General features: G+C 45.2%; 1 protein-coding gene across 6 annotated transcripts in view; it reads right to left on the bottom strand.

Moving 5' to 3' along the window:
- The window catches only part of dnc (phosphodiesterase dunce), a 683,519-nt gene that overhangs the window by 257,584 nt on the left and 406,558 nt on the right, over positions 1 to 19,377 (bottom strand). For 2 of the 6 annotated variants that reach the window (XM_050186080.2, XM_055075484.1), the window contains exon 1: positions 14,092 to 15,584. The exons of the other annotated variants lie outside the window; for them this stretch is intronic. In XM_050186080.2, the coding sequence (XP_050042037.1) occupies positions 14,092 to 14,378 (287 nt within the window). In that variant the 5' untranslated portion in view covers positions 14,379 to 15,584. Of the gene's footprint in view, positions 1 to 14,091; positions 15,585 to 19,377 lie in introns of those variants that run through there. 6 annotated transcript variants of the gene reach the window in all.

Below are 19,377 nucleotides of genomic sequence, written 5' to 3'. Positions count from 1 at the left end.
GCTTGTCAAAGTGTTTGTTTGTCTGTAGATATTGTGGCCTACCATGACATTTTCCAAGTACTCGTATTACCTTTTTTTTTGTAAAAATGCAAGTGTTTTGTAATTTTTCACTCGTTGTTCCCCGAATTAACACACAATAAGTAAGTTTAGAACAGAAAGGCACGTAGTTTATTGCTTTCTTTAGCTATAATAGAACAGAATCAGTAATCCTATATTCACACGATCTACTAATTTGTTAAACCCATTGGTTAGCGTGGAACCAGACTTCCAAGAATTATTGTGTTGCTACTTGTTCTAGGCTATTTCTTTGAAATAAAACAGTTACATTGCTATGCAAATGCTTGTTTGCTGGTTTGTATATTATATACTTCGTTTCATTAACATGTAATTGCAGCTTAGTTATGTACAACCAGTCAGAAAATAAATTTAGGTGTCCATTAATTTTCTTCTCGAGCTATTGCAGGGAAGAATTCCCGAATAAAATATTTGTGTAGTTGGGGTACATGATTAAGTTGGGTGAGGAAGGAATGCTTGGCAGGTCTTTTATTTAGAAGTAATAAGGGACGAAGTGTGAAAGTTTGCATAGTTCCGGTCTGTACCTTAAGTAGTGACGAGGTCAAATGATTAAACGAAACAACTCGATACCGGCCCGTCCAGTAACGTTTAATTAGCTCCAATGGTGTTCTACGTATGCAATAGTCAAAGCTTACACAAGAGTATACAATTGTTTCCACTATCTAACGCTTTACGCAGATACAAGAATAAGCCTATCGTGTTTTGTAATACTCTATGTGTAGAATTTAGGAGCGCATGTTCAGACAACTTATTTTTGAAGCCCATTTTTGGTCCTCACTAATATTGTACTTTCCTAAGAAATCCTTCCACTCGTGCATTTATCACAGTTTGAAAAAAGAAGCGGTAATACCAATATTGGTCTGAGGTTGTTCACAGTGCAGTCAGCACCGCTTCTGCGAACCGGGCAAACTCTGGCTACTTTAAGTTTGGAAAATTTAAGATTCGGACATTCCATTGATAATATGGGCTAAGACTTTTTAAATGATAACACATACATATTTTATGGGATATGCCACAATCCTGTCGAATCTTGCAGCAGTATTCCTATTAAAGCCAGCGATAACCTTTCCTGCTTCACGAGACGTCGGCGGAAATAGTACTAGAATAGGATACAGGCTGTTTTGGCATTGTAAATGTTATGCCAGGTCGTTTTTCAATAGTGGCGATGCTACAACACTGAACAAAATGAGTTTTTAAAGTGGTGGCTGCCTAACTTGAGCAGAGGTGCCCTTTAAAGAGGAGGTACAGACGCTTTCAAAGCTCTCCTACTTTCGAGCCACATTCCAAACTTCACGCCAAATTTTTCTTGGATTGGTATAAATGCGCGAGTATACTTTTTCGTAGTGTTGTTCTTTCGCTTTTTTAAGTTCCGAACTAACTTCGTTACGGTATTTCTTAAATACAAGTTACCTGGGCATGCTGTGCTGTGTTGTTGTAATAAGAAACATTATACGATTCTAAGAAACTCACAAACTTAAAAACACCCGTTATTCACGGAGAACATGCTCCAGAAATTCCCTTTGAGAAATAGCCGCTCCAGTGCAAGTGACAATATTTTCTCGTCATGTGTTTCACTTGTTTATGGACTGCAATAAAGGTGAACATTGATAATTTAGTGTTCGAGCAAATATAAGTTGCAATTTATGTTCATGATCCCACGTTGTGAAACGTGATGTGCCATGGATTAATGCGATTGGTTGCAAATGTTGTCTCACCATAATATAAAGAATGAAAGAATGTTGAACACGAATACTTGCCTTGTGTGTTCAGGGCGGAAATGTTGATGTTGCTTTTTTAACGATGACGTGCTCACATAGGGTGAATAAGAGGAAAGTATGAATCTTCTCTTTTTATTCTGTGCTGATTCGATGCGGTACTGTAATGTAAGTCCTGGTGTGTCGTATTATTTATGCATATTCTAACAAAGACCTGATGAGAGATGTGTAAGCATGAAAGTTCGTTTCTGAGTTGGAAGGATACAAATGTTTGATTGATCCTAATTTCTTCAGTGCCTTCCCTTCTTTGGTGTGTATTCTATGTGTGTATGCCATGTTAGATCTGTAATAGACACACAGGTATTTGAAACTTTAAACTATCTCTATTACTGCCTTGTTTATTGTGTAAGCGTTTAGAGGTGTATTAGTAAGTGTAGAAAACGTTACAAGCTTTGTTTTTTTCTACGTTAATCTCCATGTTCTAGACCTTACAGTACTGGCTGAGTTGCACCAGGTCCGCTTGTAAGCTAGTGACGTCTTCGGGAGTTAGTATCTGCCTGTAAATGGCGCAGTCGTCTGCAAAAAAGTCTCGTTTTAGAGCCTCTGTTATTCATTAAATCATTAATCTAAGTAATAAAAAGCAATGGTCCAAGAACTGACCGACTTGTTGCTAATGAAATGACCTGAGTGCTTCCATATGTATGTTCCTTAATGGTAACTCGTTGATATCGACTGGTTAAGAATTCGGCAATCCAACGAGTGGTGTTAGAATTCCAGGTTATCGACTTTGTTGACTAGTCGGTTATGTGCAACAGTATCAAAAGCCATTCTAAAGTGATGATATTGCGTCTGTTTATTCTTGCTCATGTATCGCATGTAGTCATGAAGGTCAGTAACTAATTCGAACATTATGTTTGACATTGTTTTTTTGTGCCTAAAGCCATGCTGACTGCCTAAAAGTAAAATTATTCGTATTTAAATGAGTCATAATACGTGAGAAAAGAATATGTTCTAACAGTTTACTCCGAATGCAGGTCAGTATTATGGGTCAGTAATTGATAGGACTTGCGCTGTTGCCGGGTTTCAATACGGGAATGAAATGTGTCATTTTCCAGTCATCGGGAACGGAACCGCTGTTTAAGCAGTGCTGAAAGGTGAGCGACAGTATATAAACGATACATGCACTGTAATTTACAGAAGTTTAGGGTTGATGCCGCCAGGACCAGGGCTTGGGTTAAGTGGCGACCGCTCAATAAGGCAGGCTATACGCTCGGTACGCACGGGTGACGAATAACTGAATTAGTGCCCTCAGAAATAGCCTGAAAAGGTGACTCATTCATCAAATTTTCAGAAAAGTAATTATTAAAGACATCGGCTGTAGTTCCCCCAGGGACAGCATTGCCGCTTTCGTCGTTTATTGAGGGAACTGCGCGTTCTTCTTTAGGAATAATGACTCGCCAAAATGTTTGAAGGTTAGTTTTTAACAAGTTAGGTAACGTATAATTAAAGAAATTGCGTTTAGCCTCATTATTGCTGTCTCAGCAATAATGCACGCCTCTTTCTATTTTTGCCAATCACTGTCAGCGATTGCTTTGTTCACTCTTCGGCCTTCGTGACATTACAAATGTAGGTATCGGAGAAACGTGGAGCGTTTAGGGTGTAGCTGGATGGCTTTCGGCGAGCTCTGCTCTGGCCAGTGCGACGCCCGACAGAAAAAAGTAGGGGGGTACGGGGGAATAATCTACAGGCGCGCGACCAACGCGGCCAGGCTCTATTGAGCGAGAGTCGCTGATAAGAAAGAAAAAAGAACAGTGACCGCGAGAGAATGGGATGGAAAGAGATCTGCGGCTGCTGCGAGCACACAAGAAACTCCGGCGCGATAAGAGGACAAAGGTATACTTGCAAGCGTCTTCCGAACATGAACAACGGGTTGAACTGTTATCTCGCATATCTCGAGAGACGACATGCGCGTGATACTTATCGTCCCGTCATAACAGCTCGCTACGTCTCTGGAGAGAAAAGGGAAACGCGCAGGTAACGAAGCTAAAAGCGCATTGCCTAAATTGACACAGCGCTGGGCAAGTTGGGGCGAAATTGCGAACACTGCGAAATAGATAACGCACAAAGAAGGCCAGGGTCAAGTGATTTTTAACTGTTATTGAATTTATTCACATTGTCAAGAAGCAAAAGGAGAGCTGCCATTATAATCAGCTTAACATATCAGTTTGTATGGAGGATCACGAGTGACCGCAGTCAATGGACTCTAATCTGTATGGAAATCAGGTGAATTGTTAGAAGGGCACTAATTTTGTCCGTTTGTGAAAGAAATTGTTTTAGTTTTATACAAAAGAAATGGTTATGTAATGTGCAGCATTAAATTTACCAAATTTCATCTCTTGCATTTGACCTGTTTTATTTTAGTGATAGACTACCATATCTGCCACTGCGGTGCCGCTAAACAGGCATAATTCTAATTACTGCACCCTAGACTAAAACCACGTATGATGGCCACAGGCTTTCGAATGTGTACCTGCTTAGAGCGAGAGGAAAATAGCTAACAAACCAATAAATTGCACGTTCCAGTAACAGACATACCAGAGAGCACGGCCAGATTTGTCTCGCTTTGCCACCAAAATAAATCGGAAGCCACACATCTAAAAAAAAAAAAAGATCGCCATATTCACTAACTAAATACTAACACGTTGCTTGTCACAAAAAGAAACGCGTTATTATTTTTCGTCGCCAGCTAAAGCTAGTAAACAGCACTATCTTAGTACTAACTCGACCTCCCTGCCTTTCCTTCTCCACTTTTTCCTTCCTTGTATGTTACATAACGTTGTTTCAACATGGTACGCGTTGACTCAGGTTTCGTTACTTGATGTGCGCAGTAGAATCGGCACCAAGTTATTTTTTTGGATATTTGGGCAGTAATACAACTGTGCGTTACAAAAGAGGGTGCAGTAGAGTCGTGCAAATACAGTAACTGCCAATTCAGCATAACGAACGATACCAGTTTAAATACACTTTTCAGAAGACTGTCACAATCAATCACAGCCTAATAGATCACGGTAGGACGGGGTAATAGCGGATAAGTAGTCAGTGAAAACTACTAAGAGGCCTTTCTGGCTAGCAACTGCAAAACTTAACAACTTTATTAGCCCCTGGGTAGTGCAGAACTGGTAAAGAGTTAGTAAAATACATAGTGATCTAGTAAACGCACGCATTTGCTAGCTATTTACTAACTTTATTTTAAGGGCTTTAGAGAGATCATGTTCTGAAGCCATACAGTTTTTGCTGGGGCTTGGAGGCACCGACTCCCTAAACAAGTTTCATTGGAAAACCGAAAGCTTTTCTCGATGCCGGCGCACTTCGGTTTACACGTGTCAACCAAGCAAGAATGAATTCGGCACGCAGCCCAACGACGATCTATGTGTAGGCTATAATATTCCCGAAAAGTTATTTAACGCGGCCTACAAGAATTGCAAGCACGTACTTCCGCCGCAATTCCCCTGAAAAAAAAAAAGAAAAAGATTCATCGCGACCGATATGACACGGGCAATTAATCCGCGACGAGTGACGCTCATCGTACAACGAAATGCCAGGAAACGAACGATACAGCGTTTGAAGTGCGTCACTCAACAGCTGCTCAGCCGCCAAATTGGGACGCGATGTGCACGGATACATGCTTGGCATACCTCGCACGCCGCGATTTCATGCGCGCCTGTCGGAGTTTCTGCCCGCGCTCCGTCTCAGTCAGTCACAGAGTTCCCTGCAATAATTGCTGTAGATGGAACTCTCGCGCTGCCATCATTCAGCTACCATAGGAATGATGGGAAGTACGTGGATTTGACTGGTGTTTGTGCTTGGGCGTTTAAACGTTCTTCTGGCTTCGGTTATTACGCTTTATCTAGGCCTAAATTTGATTGAGGTTCAAGGCAAGTTATATATTAATTAATGCAGAAGGTACTGAGACACTGCAAGGACGCATAATCGATGCTAATTGCAGTGGTTCCGCTTGTCCATGCTTCCGTGGCGTAATGGTTTCAATATTGGGATCCTGTGCTAGATGCCCTCAGTTCGAACGCTGTTGTCGGATCGCTGCGCAAAGTCACGAAGCCATGTTAAGCCAGAAGGACGGAGTTTAAGCAAATCCATGAACACTACCCATCATTCCCGTGCTGCACCGTTTGCGAAATGTGCTTTACTGCCGGAACGTATTTGCCATCACCTGGTATTATCATCCTTCAATCATAGCACAACATGTTCCTGGCGACGCAACAGTTGCAAACATTACCGTTCAAATAAAAAATTGACAGTCACTTATGTATACTAACGTGATTTGAATGCGAAATTATAATTACTTCTCAAATTAATTGGTCCCGTCCATGATATGTGACGTCATACATTGTCACGTGTCCTTCACAACTCTACCTTAATCCCCTTGCTGTAATTTGTACCAACTTTAATTCACCTTAATTCCCATTTACTTCACCTTACTCTACCTTAAAGAACCTTAGCCTAACTTGTTAAAACTTTAATTCTGTGTCACTAATGATGTCGTACAAGGCGCTAATGAGGTCACTGATGATGATAATCTTTGTTACCACTCGTTGCGGACAACGCCGGCTTTTCAGCCTCACGGGACGTATAATGCTTTCGCATTAATAACTAACTCCAGCAAGATCGAAAGACGGGTGGCGGCGACGCCATGAAGTACCCGCACCACCTTGCCGTGACGTCATCAATGTTTACAGCCGCGCACTCAACCCCTCTCATTTTTTTTTACAGGTAATAAAAGAGTGGCACCGCATTACAATCGCAAATAATCGAGTAGTCATTTCAGAGAGCTATGATGACATTGACGATCGTGAAAAACAATAACAATGAAGCCGAAATACACGAACAAGTGATTTTAGTAAGCGCTATTGCGGCTTCGTAACAACGATAGTAGTGTGCTTATTGTGTGCGATAGTAGTGTGATAGTAGTGTGAAATAGTAGTGTGCAATTGGTTTTTCAACTAACTTTGAAGCTCCGCAGGAGTGCTCGGGAAGGAGCAGTTAAACGTACCTTTAACTAAAACACTCAAAAACAGAAAGTATCGAAACCCGTCCGAACAGGGAAAATATATATATACTCCGTGAGGTCACACTGGCGTATTTCGGAGATGAGGTCTCGAGGCGGAATTCAAAAAAATAAGTTCGGGCCGCTTTTTGTCCTGTTATAATCATTTCTTTTTTTCGTCATATAAATGAAAACAGAGTTTCCAAAGAATACTCTTTGCAATTTCAGGTTGAGTACCTTTAATGTGGGAACTAGGTGCGGGTGTATTTTCGCCGTGTATCGCGCGCCGCCATCACCCGGTGTCGAAGCGCTCACCTTCCTTTGCGGCAAAACTAAATTGGCATACACCACGGTCAATATGTTTACCAAGGAATGTCCACATTTACCATCGACCACGTACAACACATTTCGATCGACATTACATAGCAACGAACATGATAATCTAATTAAGCTACAATGTAGGACGAAGAATTTCCTCGACTACCGCCATCAACCCTACCCGGCCGTGCCGCCTGACCCCATCCTATCTGCCTACAAATTTTCAAATCTCACCGTTCTATCTAAACTTGCAGGTATTTGCTTTTCAGAGTGCCTAATATCACCATACTGAAAAAGTTTGCGTGGAGACACGAGGACAATGCCGAGAAAAGACAGAGACGAGCGCTGACTCACAACTGAAGTTTATTCCAAACGCACCCACGAATAAATAGAAAAACCGGAACAGAACCAAACAAGGCTATCATTTTGAACATCACGTGTTACCCCGTGTATTTGATTGAGTTGGCCAAGAACCGAAACTCCCGATCAGATAAGCGGATGCATTTCAACCAACTAGCCCAACTATCTGTTCTCCTAATATCACCACTATATCTAATTTTCCTTCCCTGGCACCCGTTCTGTTACTCTAACAGACAGTCGTATGACCTGTCAGATTCCGTACCTCCCTCTACTAGAATACCAGGTACAGCCGCCCTTTTCACTCACAACATCATTATGCCCATCGTTTTATTTTTTCTTTCTGTTTCGTCACCTAACTGATGCGTGGCTGAGCAATGCCACAAAGAAAATGCATTCGAAACATGTGTATTTCCTTGGCTTCACTCAAATTTGTAGCTTCACAATTTGCGCGGGTTTTTGTGCGCCTTGCCAACTGACAGTGGTGGTGCCTGTGGATGCATTCCAGAGGCTACATAAAGTATGAATAAACTGTAGTGGATGAGCACTGCGTTGTATCGCACAGAAGCTCTTCTAGAGAAGAACGCCGCGTCCGCACTGATATACCGCTAAAGTAAAATGAGCTGAGCTGAGGAGGGCGATTCGCTAAAGGCTGCCGATATTTGTTATGTATTACACACACACACACACACACACACACGCGCACACACACACACACACACACACACACACACACACACACACACACACACACACACACACACACACACACACACACGTACTCTTGTACGTGTGTAGCTATAAAACATGTAATGGCAACGCACTTACGTATATCAGGCTATTGCGACTACATTCACTATCGAAATAACGTCCCATTCGTGTGGCACTTATTTAGTGAGGCATAACATTGCTTAACTACCACAAAATAATACACAGTTCCGATCACGAAGGTAAAGTTTGTTTGTTTGTTTCGCTTTGTCATACACAGCGCGAAGACAGATGCCGCTAATCTCACTGCAATGGTTAAGGAGAGGAAATCAAGAGAACTGAAAAAAAAAGAGAAACGCGCTGAAAAAGAGAAAGGAGTGTGCGCGAGAAGCCGGCGCGCACTGCCTCGCTGGATGAGCCGCCTTCGCGCACCTGTTCCTTCGCCAGCGCCAACAGATGCTCGAAACACACGCGTGGCGCGGCACGCACACCGAGTGCAGTCGAAACCGCACCGCCGCTTCGCGAGCGTACACACACTCGCGCTGTTCGTACGTAGTACACGTGCGTAAGGGAGAGCCTGCAGCACGGTGGCCCGCAGCGTGCGGTTTTCAAGGTGGATTACCGAGCGTGCTCTGCAAGTAATGGGGGCTCCCGCAGACGGAACGACGCAAACCAATTGGCGGTTCTTTTCTTTTTTGTTCGAACGCACGCAGCATTGAGGGGATGCTTTTAAATCGGCCGTCTTTTCTCTTTATCGTTCTTTCTTTTCTTCCTTTTTTTTTCTCCGTACCGGCCGAACGTCTTTATTCCAAGTGCAGATCCGCGGCGTAGTCGACTGACCAAGGGCTTCGGCTACCTTGAATCCAAAGAGGCAACAATGTTCGATACAGCCCACGGAGAGAGAGAAAGCAAGAGGAGGAAAGGCAGGGAGCTCAGCCAAATGAACGTCCGGTTTGCTACCCTACACTGGGGCTAAGGGAAAAGGGAATACTTCAGACGGAAAGAGGCGGCTGAAATAGAAAATATTCTGCGACACAAATCGTCAGACAGGACTCGCTATGAGCGTGCGTTCTAGTAGCTCTAACTTTTCATAAACGAGGAATCCTTGAAATGCAAATGAACACCCGGACAAAATCGGCGAGTGAGTGTTCATCGGCACGTTTGATGTCAAAACGGGCCTCTGTAGAGTTTCATATCCGGCCGTATTCCTCCGGCTCGAGGGCAAAACAATTTCAAAGATTACGGAAATTATGGGGTTTTACGTGCCAAAACCACAATCCCTTTATGAGGCACCTTGTAGTGGGGGACTCCGGTTTAATTTCGACCACCTGAGGTTCTTTAACGTGCACCTAAATCCAAGTACATCATTTTTTTTTTTGCATTTCGACCGCATTAAAATACGGTCGCCGCGGCCGGGATAGAACCAGCGACCTCGAGCTAGTGCGGCGGAGGGCAGGAGTGCGAAACGAAATCGCCTCACTCAAAGACGCGTGCGCGAACCGGCCGTAATGCAGCCTCAACGGACGCCAACGTACCCTTACTTCTATTACACACACACACACACACACACACACACACACACACACACACACACACACACACACACACACACACACACACACACACACACACACACACACACACACACACACACACACACACACACACACACACAAAGAAAAAAAAAAGAAACGCCAGTACTGCTGCGTGACCAATGCACGTTAACGTCCGTCTAACATCCCAACCGACGCACTATACATGACAAACCGAGCACGCAAAGAAAAAATAATATGATAAAAAGAAAACCACTCGGGAAGAAACTCATCTTAACGAGGCGGGGTCAAATACTACGTTTTACTGATCTCCGCATGGATCAATTGCCTTGTTTTATTCTCGAGTGGTCGGGAGCACGTACGGGCGAAGGAATGAAAATGACTTTGGTTTTCGTTCGCTTCGGCGAAGCTCAAGCATTCCGGTAGCGACAAGTCAATCACAAAGAGATCGCGCGCGGTTTTTTTCCATCGCCAGAGAAACGCTATAGACGCCCGGTGACAAATTTTTTTGTTGTTTTTTTTTTTTCGAGGCTTTTGAGCGATGGCCCGTACGCGCGAAAAAACGCTCCGCATAGCGCGTCATGTAACGTAAACGCTGTCTCTCTCTCTCTCTCTCAATGGGAAATCCGCCTCAAAAATGCCGCTGAGCGGCCGGCGACAGCTAGAAGCGGACGCAGTGGCACGGATTCCGATGTGACGTTAGTCCTAGCACGAACTTCTTTCCTCTTGTTTTTATTTATTTCTGTCTTTGCGCACGCGTGCCGTCCCTGCCAATAATCTGTCCTGTTGCACTTTTAATCTCTTTCCACTTGGCTTCAGCAACAAGTGGCAAACTTTTGTACCTAAATGGAATGGCGCTTCACATAAAACTGGAAATACATGAAACTGTGTTCCCTGTATTGAATTTTGTTTTTAAATGCACATTATAGATATGCGGAGCTGTGTTCCATATACCTGAACCCATCATCTAGGAATAATCTTTCACACCACTCTGCCTGAAACTATGTTTAGCATGCGTGCGGGACATCGTCCTCTATACACATAACAACGCCGCAGCGGAGAGTTGATAAGTCGTCTGTCCACGCCGCGAACAGAATTATACATACATCGTTGTAGTTTTCAACGAATGGAGCAAAGAGCCCTTCGCGTACTAAATCTATGGTAGGTCCAAATAGACAGCCAAGTTCAAGTTCCGTCCACAGTACAGAGCATAAGCTTGTCTCTCCTACATAACTGTACAGGACTACGTATCACAAACGCTGCTCTGTTTTTGCATTCACAATAGCGGGTTTTTAAGAATAAGATTGGCAGAAAGTGCGCAATCTCCTCTGGAGCTTCCTGACTGTGCTTGTTCACTAAGAGAGGGGGGTGGGGGGGGGGGGCTCTTTTAACGAAGACCGTAGACGTTTGCGCGGCCGCACGCCTAGCATGTTACGTAAAGGAACGCGATGATAGTTCATGCACGCTACACAATCGGCACGTACATTTACGTATCTCGTTGAGATTAGTGTCTCACAGAAAAGTTAAAAGCACCTTCGCAGCCAGGGACACACAAGATGCAGATTTTTAGCTTAAGGTGCGATCCCCGGGCTACATTGGGTGTGACATTAGTGTGAGTCTGTGACAGTGTGCGATTAGTGTGGCATTAGTTTGTGTATTAGTTTGGCATTAGTGTGTATTGAGTGTGGCATTCAGGGTCTCGGAAAGAAATGTTTTTTTTGTCCTGGTTTTAGTTTCGTTCCACTGAAAAATGTTCTGTTCCGGTGCTGCACCGGAACGAAAAAAAAAATTATCCGTACCTGTTCATAACGGTTCTGGTTCGCATGCAAAACATTTTTTAAGCAAAGTAACGATAAAAACATATTCATTTGTTTTTCTCAATAAGTGAATTGTAAATTCTGAGATCATGCTCAATGCCTTGAGTTAAGGAACTGAGCATGATCCTAGAAGCAGCACGTCTTCGAGTGTGCTCGTCGAAATGCGAGACCGCTGTTCCGATAAAACGAACTTAAAGGAATTATAGAACTTCGGTAACAACAAAGCGTTGCGCCCGCAGAAAATGAAACGACAAGCTTTTCAGCGCGCAAGCCCTAGGTCTTGCTACAATGCCGATCTACTGGTGCACCGAGCGACAGGCTTAGATTAGTCGGTTGTTTCGGATTGCCGACTTTCCTCTTGAACCGAAAACCGGCCAAAAACATTTCGGTTTCACTCCGAAAGAAAATAATAAATAATGTTCCGGTTACGTTTTCGTTCCAGGCCAAAATATCTTTCTTGTTTTGCTTTGCTTTCGTTTCGGTTTTCGTTCCGTTCCGACACTGGTAGCATTATGACGGTCTTTTGAAGCGTGAAGACCCGGCAATAACCTCTTCACAGCTCTTCGCACTTGTGATGCAATGTGCCATTGCCGTACGCCACGTGGCAGGCGCAATCGGGCATGTCTGCACCGCATGCGCCTGCCCCCTTTCCCCGTGAATGTTGCCGATGCAAACCACTCCTCGTATAAAAATAAGCGTGCAGAATCGCCATGTGCCTCGTGTGCAATCTACGATCGCCTAAGTTAGAGTCTAAACAGAATGCATAGCGTACGTATTTCTGCAGGCGTTTTCATAACGGGTCGGCTTTGGTGGAACGCGTAAAACAGAGCAGACGGCCCACACTTGAAACGACCGCGGAATCAGCGGCCCTACTCAAAAGCATTTACGCATTTCGCTAAGGTGGTCTGTGCATACGATAAGACTCCGGCCAGCGTGACGTACAGCGCGCTGTAGCAGCTAAATTCTGTCCGTAACGCATTTTGGTGTTGCAATTTATTCTGTTATCTACAATTAACAACAGCGTATAATACCCGAACAGTCGCACAGTATGAAGTTTTCTTCTGTACATAAAACGTGAGTCAACCTATGCACACATCTGTTGTACCCCTTTAAAAAAAATAATAACACCGCACCGTGACAGCTAACATAAATAGCGAAGGCGGCCCCCCGGCCTATAGTCAATACGAAATAAAACCTTCGTGAATTCGATTTCGTTAAAACTATTTAGCAATGCTTGCAGAAATCAAGCGTGACGTGGTATCTTCTGTAAGTTTTGACCTTCACTTCTGTAAACGTGTAGGGCGGTGCCGGGCGTTTGCTACCAGACAATTCAGATTATTGATTTAAATGTCTGACAAAGGTTAGTGCGCTGACAAGAAGAACTCGCGTTCGGATGTGTAATAATTTTATTCTTTACATCTGTATTATGGGTAAATGGCGAGTAAATTTTACGCCACATACGCGGGAATTATTTAGAGAGGAACCTCGCATACGGTAGAGTAGCTTATTAGAACAGGTAAAACGCTTCTCAAGTACCAGGAATTGTGAATTCGGCGCGTTTCTCACAAACGATCGAAGCATTCCGATCACAGCTTCGGAATCGGGATGCCGTGTCTTGCAGGTTGTGATCACTTTTAGAGCGCAGCCCTAGTGAACCCGCCAAAGCCAGAGATGGTGAGAATATAGAACGGTGAAACTGCGATATATATTTATATATTTCAGACTCGCATTAGGTCAAAGGAGGTGGTGGGGTGCAAGGGAGGGGGCGGGGAGGAGAAGTTTGTTGACCAGTACCAAGAGGTAGGCCCAAAATTGCTAATGAACGATAAACATGCCTCTCGCTAATCTGTGGCAAAGTGCGTTTGAATAGCAGGCACTGCGTTAGAAATTCCCGTGCCCCATATTTCGTAGCAAAGCGAATACCTCAGATGTACAAAACACAACTTCACAGAGAGAACTTATTTGCGTCAATAGAAGCTAGCTGCGAATTGCTACTCGCTACGTGCATGCTTTACGGCAGGCAAGTGTGCCGCGAACTTGCCTGTGGCACCTTGGAGGTCTCGCGTGTGTTCCGCCTGGCTTACAGGGTTATATCTTATCCAAACACTGCGGCTAAACCAGGCCACTCCCACACTTCTCCGCTACTTACAACGAAGGTTCTAAATGTAGCGAAAGAAAATCATTGTAATGTTTTGTGAGTTCCTTCTGGAAGCGTTAACAAAAACATAAGCGGCGTCGCTGTTACCCTCACGTCGGAAACGATATTATATTTGCTGAAGAACACATCAACATTTGGTAACATTTCTACGCTGCATGAAACTTGTAGCGGCCGTCTGTGTGGCGCCAGATTTCAGAGGACATTACGTGTGAGGAACGCGTAGAAAGCCGAGCATCAGAAATAACGGGAAAGGTCAACGAAATAATCAAGGTTGCGGCGGGAGAACTGACGAACTTAAGAGAAGAAAAGAGAAACACCGTACACTTACGCTAGCTGCGAGATAGGTCGGTGCCGCCGGTAGTCAATCCTGTGACCACTGCTCGTGTAATTCAACAGACTGATCGATCTTGTGACTGCCACACGATTTCGGTAACCTTTGGCAGGTGCCGTCGTGGGCGCACGATCTGTCGTTTGCTGCTGATGGTTTGTCGTCTGCTGTTGCTGCGAGCTGGTCTGTTGCTGCTGTGACATTGTCTGCTGCTGCTGATGTTGCTGCTGGTTCAAAATTTGGTTCTGAGCTTGCGGAGGCACGACTGCCGACTCGGAAGACGTCATGGTGGCTTACAGCGCGCACGCACTCAACAACTCTTACTTCCAAAAACACAAGAGTTACACTCGTTTCACAAAACCTGCACGGCGATGACGAAGTTTCATCACAACACACGACGTCGTGGTCAGATAGCCGAACTATTTCCTCTTTCCCTTTTTTTTTCGCCTTAGGAGACACAGCTCACTATCGCACTCACACAATCCGCATGGTGAAGGCGGCGACGAAATCTCATGATAGCAGACGATGTCACCGGCACGAAGATCCCAGTTGCTGCGATTCCGATCCACGGAAGCTCACAGCGGCAGGAGGGTCCGATTATCGAGCAGGTGACGTTGAAACAAGAAAATCCCGCGAGGCACACCCAACGCGGCGAACGCAGATCTACTGCGGACGAAGAACAATCGGCCACTTTTGAAGGCCGTAGATCAGCGCCGAGACATCTGCACGAGGTAGGGAGCATAAACCGAAAGCGAGGATGTCACACAACGAGGAGCTGCTGCTCGCTGCGGCGACGTTCGAGCGCCGGCACTTCTGCGAGACAAGTTCTAGTCCGCCCCGCTCCCGTATCCGCGCAATCTGGGGCCACCGCTTTCACTCTTCTCTTCGTCTCCTCTCTTTTTCTCTCTATTTCCCACTCTCCCCCTCCAACCGCTCCTCCTCCTTCTCTAACAGCCGCAGCAACGTGCGCGTGTTTTCCGTGCCTTCTTATTTTATTTTATCACTCTCTCGATTCATCTCTTCCCTGCGCTATAGGGCTGTTATCTCGTTTCCACTTTTTCTCGACCCATAGGCAAACTCGCGTCCGAACGCGCGCGTGCTTCAGTCCGCTTCCTTTCGAGAAAGCGTCCCGCGTTGTCGTCGGCTGTGCGAGTCTGCTTCTTTTCAATGTCTCTGCTTCCTCTTGTGTCCGTGACGCTGGCAGTGCCAGCAGCAGAAGAGCGGCGCGCGCGCCGTAAGCAGATCGCGATATATATACAGACACGCTCTCTCTCGCGCGCGCACTTCGATTCAGCTCGCGATGCGACGATTCTCCGGAGATACAGACACTTCCCTGCCCGCCTGCTAGCAGAGGCGAGCTCTCTTGAACGATAGGCTCGCGGGAGAGTACGCAGCACTCAGCGGAAAAGGAGAGAAGGCACTGCGCGCGGCAGGTTCCAGCGATCTAAATTTGGGCCACTCCCGGTGGGGCGAAGCCTCAGAAGAAGAATAGTATTGCATACCTTCGTTCTTCTTCTTCACTTGGTTCTCCTTTTTGCCTAGAGTGCCGAGCGCCTATTCACAGGGCAGCGTAGAATCAAAGGCCGAAGAGGTCGTAGGTGGCGATGAGTAAAGTGCTCACCGGTGAAGCTGTACCCAGGCCTATGCGATAGATCCACAGTATGTTTCTCCGGGACTTCAGCGATTTCAGGTCGTGACACAGCAGTGCGAGAAACGCGCGCCATTCAAGGGACGGGCGATTCAGCGCGAAATGGTTCCTGCGGCCCTAAGTTCATCCGTGGTTCCAGCAGATGGCTCGTTACCGCAAACTGACAGAAGCCGCTTCCTGGCATACTCCAACGAAGCGCTGTCGCCAGAGGTCAGCTCTATCGTGTCCCGAACAGGTCCCAAAGTAAACGGTGGCGTAAATGCAGTCGCGAAACAACGGCAGACGATACACGACCACTGCAGAGGCACACATGCACGTGAGCAGATGTACGGTGACAGAAGTGTTGTCTTCGACGAGCGGTGTCCGTCAATGAAAGTCCCGAGTTTCACTAGGAAGCATTCGACGCGTTGAATGCAGGTTGAAGGCAACAGCTCCCAAAACGATGAAGCAGGCAAATGTGAATCGTTCGATGTGGATGCACTCACATTTAGCTTCGTCTGACTAGCGGCCACAGATCAGTCCGCTCTACCTTCTTTCTTTCTTCTTTTTTTTCAATTTAACACTACAGTGGAGAGTGACGCCGTTAGAGTGGTGACGTTCGGCATTTCTTGGGGGCGAAGAGACAGCTGGCAGCGTGCGCCGGCGGCGGCGCCGTTTGCGACGAGCAGGCGTTCGTCGTGCCGTACGCGATTGTGCGATCGCTCACAGGCTTGGCACTCTTCCCGGGGGTCTCTCCAGTGCCGCGGGCCCACCGGTCGGTGCGCAGTATGTTGCCGCCGCTCCGTGTTCTCTCTCCTCTACCTTCTACCCTCCTCTCTCATTACTCTCGCCATCTTCTTCGCGCTCGCCCGCTCTCCTCTCTCAGCCCCCTCCGCCTATTCTCTAGCGAAGAGCTGTCGCTACTCTTGCGCGCTGAGAGGTTTTTCCTATAGCGTTTCGTACAAAAATTACTACGGGGAACTCAGGCACTAGTGGTGTACGCGAGCTGCAAGTAACGGCGGCTCAGCCACACATTTGACTAAACTTCGTTTCAGTGGCTTCAAACGGCTTCGCGACATTGAAAGTTGATCATATTCAACAAAACGTTACGTTATATGTGCAACAACTGACAGTGATTATGACTGTGAGCAGGAACTAATTTCCTTGGAGCGCTTAGAAAAAAAAATGTTTGCATGGATACTAACAAAAGACAAAGCTGAATAAATTAAGCCACAATAAATGTGGTAAACAAGATTAGACAGATCCATGTAATACCTATCATTCCCGTAGTTACTTGAGCGATAGCAGTGCCAGAGTTCACCCAAGTAATTTTTGCACGAAACAATATATGGCTTTCACCGCCATCAACACACCCTTTACATCAGACCTGCAATGTCGCGAAAGGCCGGTAAGGATTTAATGAACCGCGTAGTGTCGAAACGCCGAGAGCGCAACAGCGATTTTGTTTCGGGACTTCTCTCCTTACTTTCGTTTACCTGTCGGCTTCAGCCCCTGGGACCCGCCGGTACAAAATCAGTTAATGAAGTGAGGAGCAGCGAAGCAACGAGATAATGGGGATCATTTCGTTTCCCGACTAATCTCGTTATTCTAGTTCGTATAAATCGCTTCTACTGTATCACGCCATTAAAGTCGAACACGGTTCCTCAGCACTCTCACCGTTTTTCCTTCTTAATCTCTCGAAGTATTAAATAGATTTTGCTTCTGCCGCAGTGTGCACCGGGGCGGGGTCATGTAACAAACCGCAGAGCAGTGTAGATGTACGGCCCACGCGTCAATGGCGCATACACAGTCTCGGGGATTGGCCAAGAATACAGCAGCCCAAAATAATATAGTACAACGTATAAGGTGCAATGAAATTTAACCACCAGTCGACAATAGGTAGGTTAGAATAAAGGACCCCGGACTTGTTAAGCATATAAAAAAAGATCACACAGACATAACACAAATCAAACTCTGGAAGCACGCACAGCCATGTCATCTTTCTTTTGAACTGTACAAAGAGACAAATGCCAAAAATAGGGACACAATGTGTTGTCTTTTATTCTATGCATCAGATCACGTGCTTAAGTTCACAACGACTTCTTTTTTGATAAAGGAAATGTCACTCATCCTTATATGTTCCAAAAAAAGTATTTTAACGCTCGCCACATTGTTTCCAGATCGTGCTGTTCATTGCAGCTGAGCACTGGGTTAGCAAAAAAGGAAAATATAGCAATAAACAAGACCGGAAGCCATTCGCAGCAAGCAGTGTGGAACACTAGTAATAAAATAATAAAATTTACTTATTTCAAGAATTTAAATACGCCCTTTGTCTGAAATTCTCGAGGTTACTTAGGGCCGACAGTTCAAAGAAGCTGCATCTTTAGGCTAGCTCAGAGGGATCTTTGGGGAGGAGCTGAGTTATGAAAGCCGGAGCAGAATTCATTATGCACGAGTTTAAAACTGGCAGGCCAGGGTATTGAGCAGAAAGCTTGAGAAAAGTTGGTCAGAGCCCGGGGTTCTTTGTAGGTTACAAAGATAATAAAAATGGTTGGCTATCCTTCATTTAGCTTTCGGTAAGCAACGTTGCGGAATATGCACAATAGTGTAGTCATAAAAGTGACTCCGCACGTTTCACAGTGTAGCTGTTATTCATCTACGACGCCTTGTACGGAATAACTGCTTCATATGTTACAACTACAACTTAAGGTCGTAAGGTCACATCAAATAACGTATTATTTATGCACCTCTTTTTGCTTCCGGTAGGCAACGCAGTATGTTTTGGTCGCGAACGCGAGGGCGCACTGTGGCTGCTGGTTAGGGGAACGTGTCACACCGTTAGTTCGATACACTCAGATCTGCGACGCCTTGCATGCAATAGTTACGCCATATTTTGAAACATAAGATATAAGACTTAGTATTGCATGCAATCACATGCCGTATACCTGTATATTTTTAATATTTGGTCTGGTATGATTGAAGCAGAGTTAAAAAAGAAAGAATGGCATGTTGCACTAACACGCACCTTGCGTGTGAAAGCGCCAGCCAAGTGAATGCACTATCATGTCTTATAGCGACAGAGTCCAAAATAAAATAAGAGATCCAGCCACAGGTCTTGTGCAATACGTTTTATGTATTTGTGAGAATTACCAGTCATAATTAGGACCAGACAATAGGCTATGTATTTTATGCATCGTTGCATGTAGGAATTCACTCTTGCAGGCCAAATATGTGCTGCATGCAACGCCGAGACTAAAACAAGCAAATGTTGGAAGACATTCTATAGTAGACTTGATCCCTAGATTTCAGATCACTTGTCGCCCGTGTCAGCTCAAATTACGGCAGACAGAGCTCCTAGTGCAAAAAGAACAAAATGCAAGAAAATTCAGGCCTTCTTTGATTAGTCTGGTTACAAAACATAATCATTATGTATGGAAATATATTGAAATATGACGTGCCCCGAAGGCGCTCCAGAAAGTGTCGAGGCCGCATTCAAAACGGCGTCCAGCCCTCTTCCTTAGCCCGCATTCTTTAAAACGTGCAGCGCCGCGAATGCTATACAAAAACAGCGCCGCTGTCAGCAGCACATGCACGAAAGTAGTGCTTTGTTTCGAAATCGTTTAAGGCGAGTGTTATCGCTCTCCACTGCGTTTCAACGC

The sequence above is a fragment of the Dermacentor andersoni genome, chromosome 11, assembly GCF_023375885.2.
Source record: "Dermacentor andersoni chromosome 11, qqDerAnde1_hic_scaffold, whole genome shotgun sequence".
Taxonomy (NCBI): Eukaryota; Metazoa; Arthropoda; class Arachnida; order Ixodida; family Ixodidae; genus Dermacentor; species Dermacentor andersoni.
This window is presented reverse-complemented; position numbering and strand designations above follow the sequence as displayed.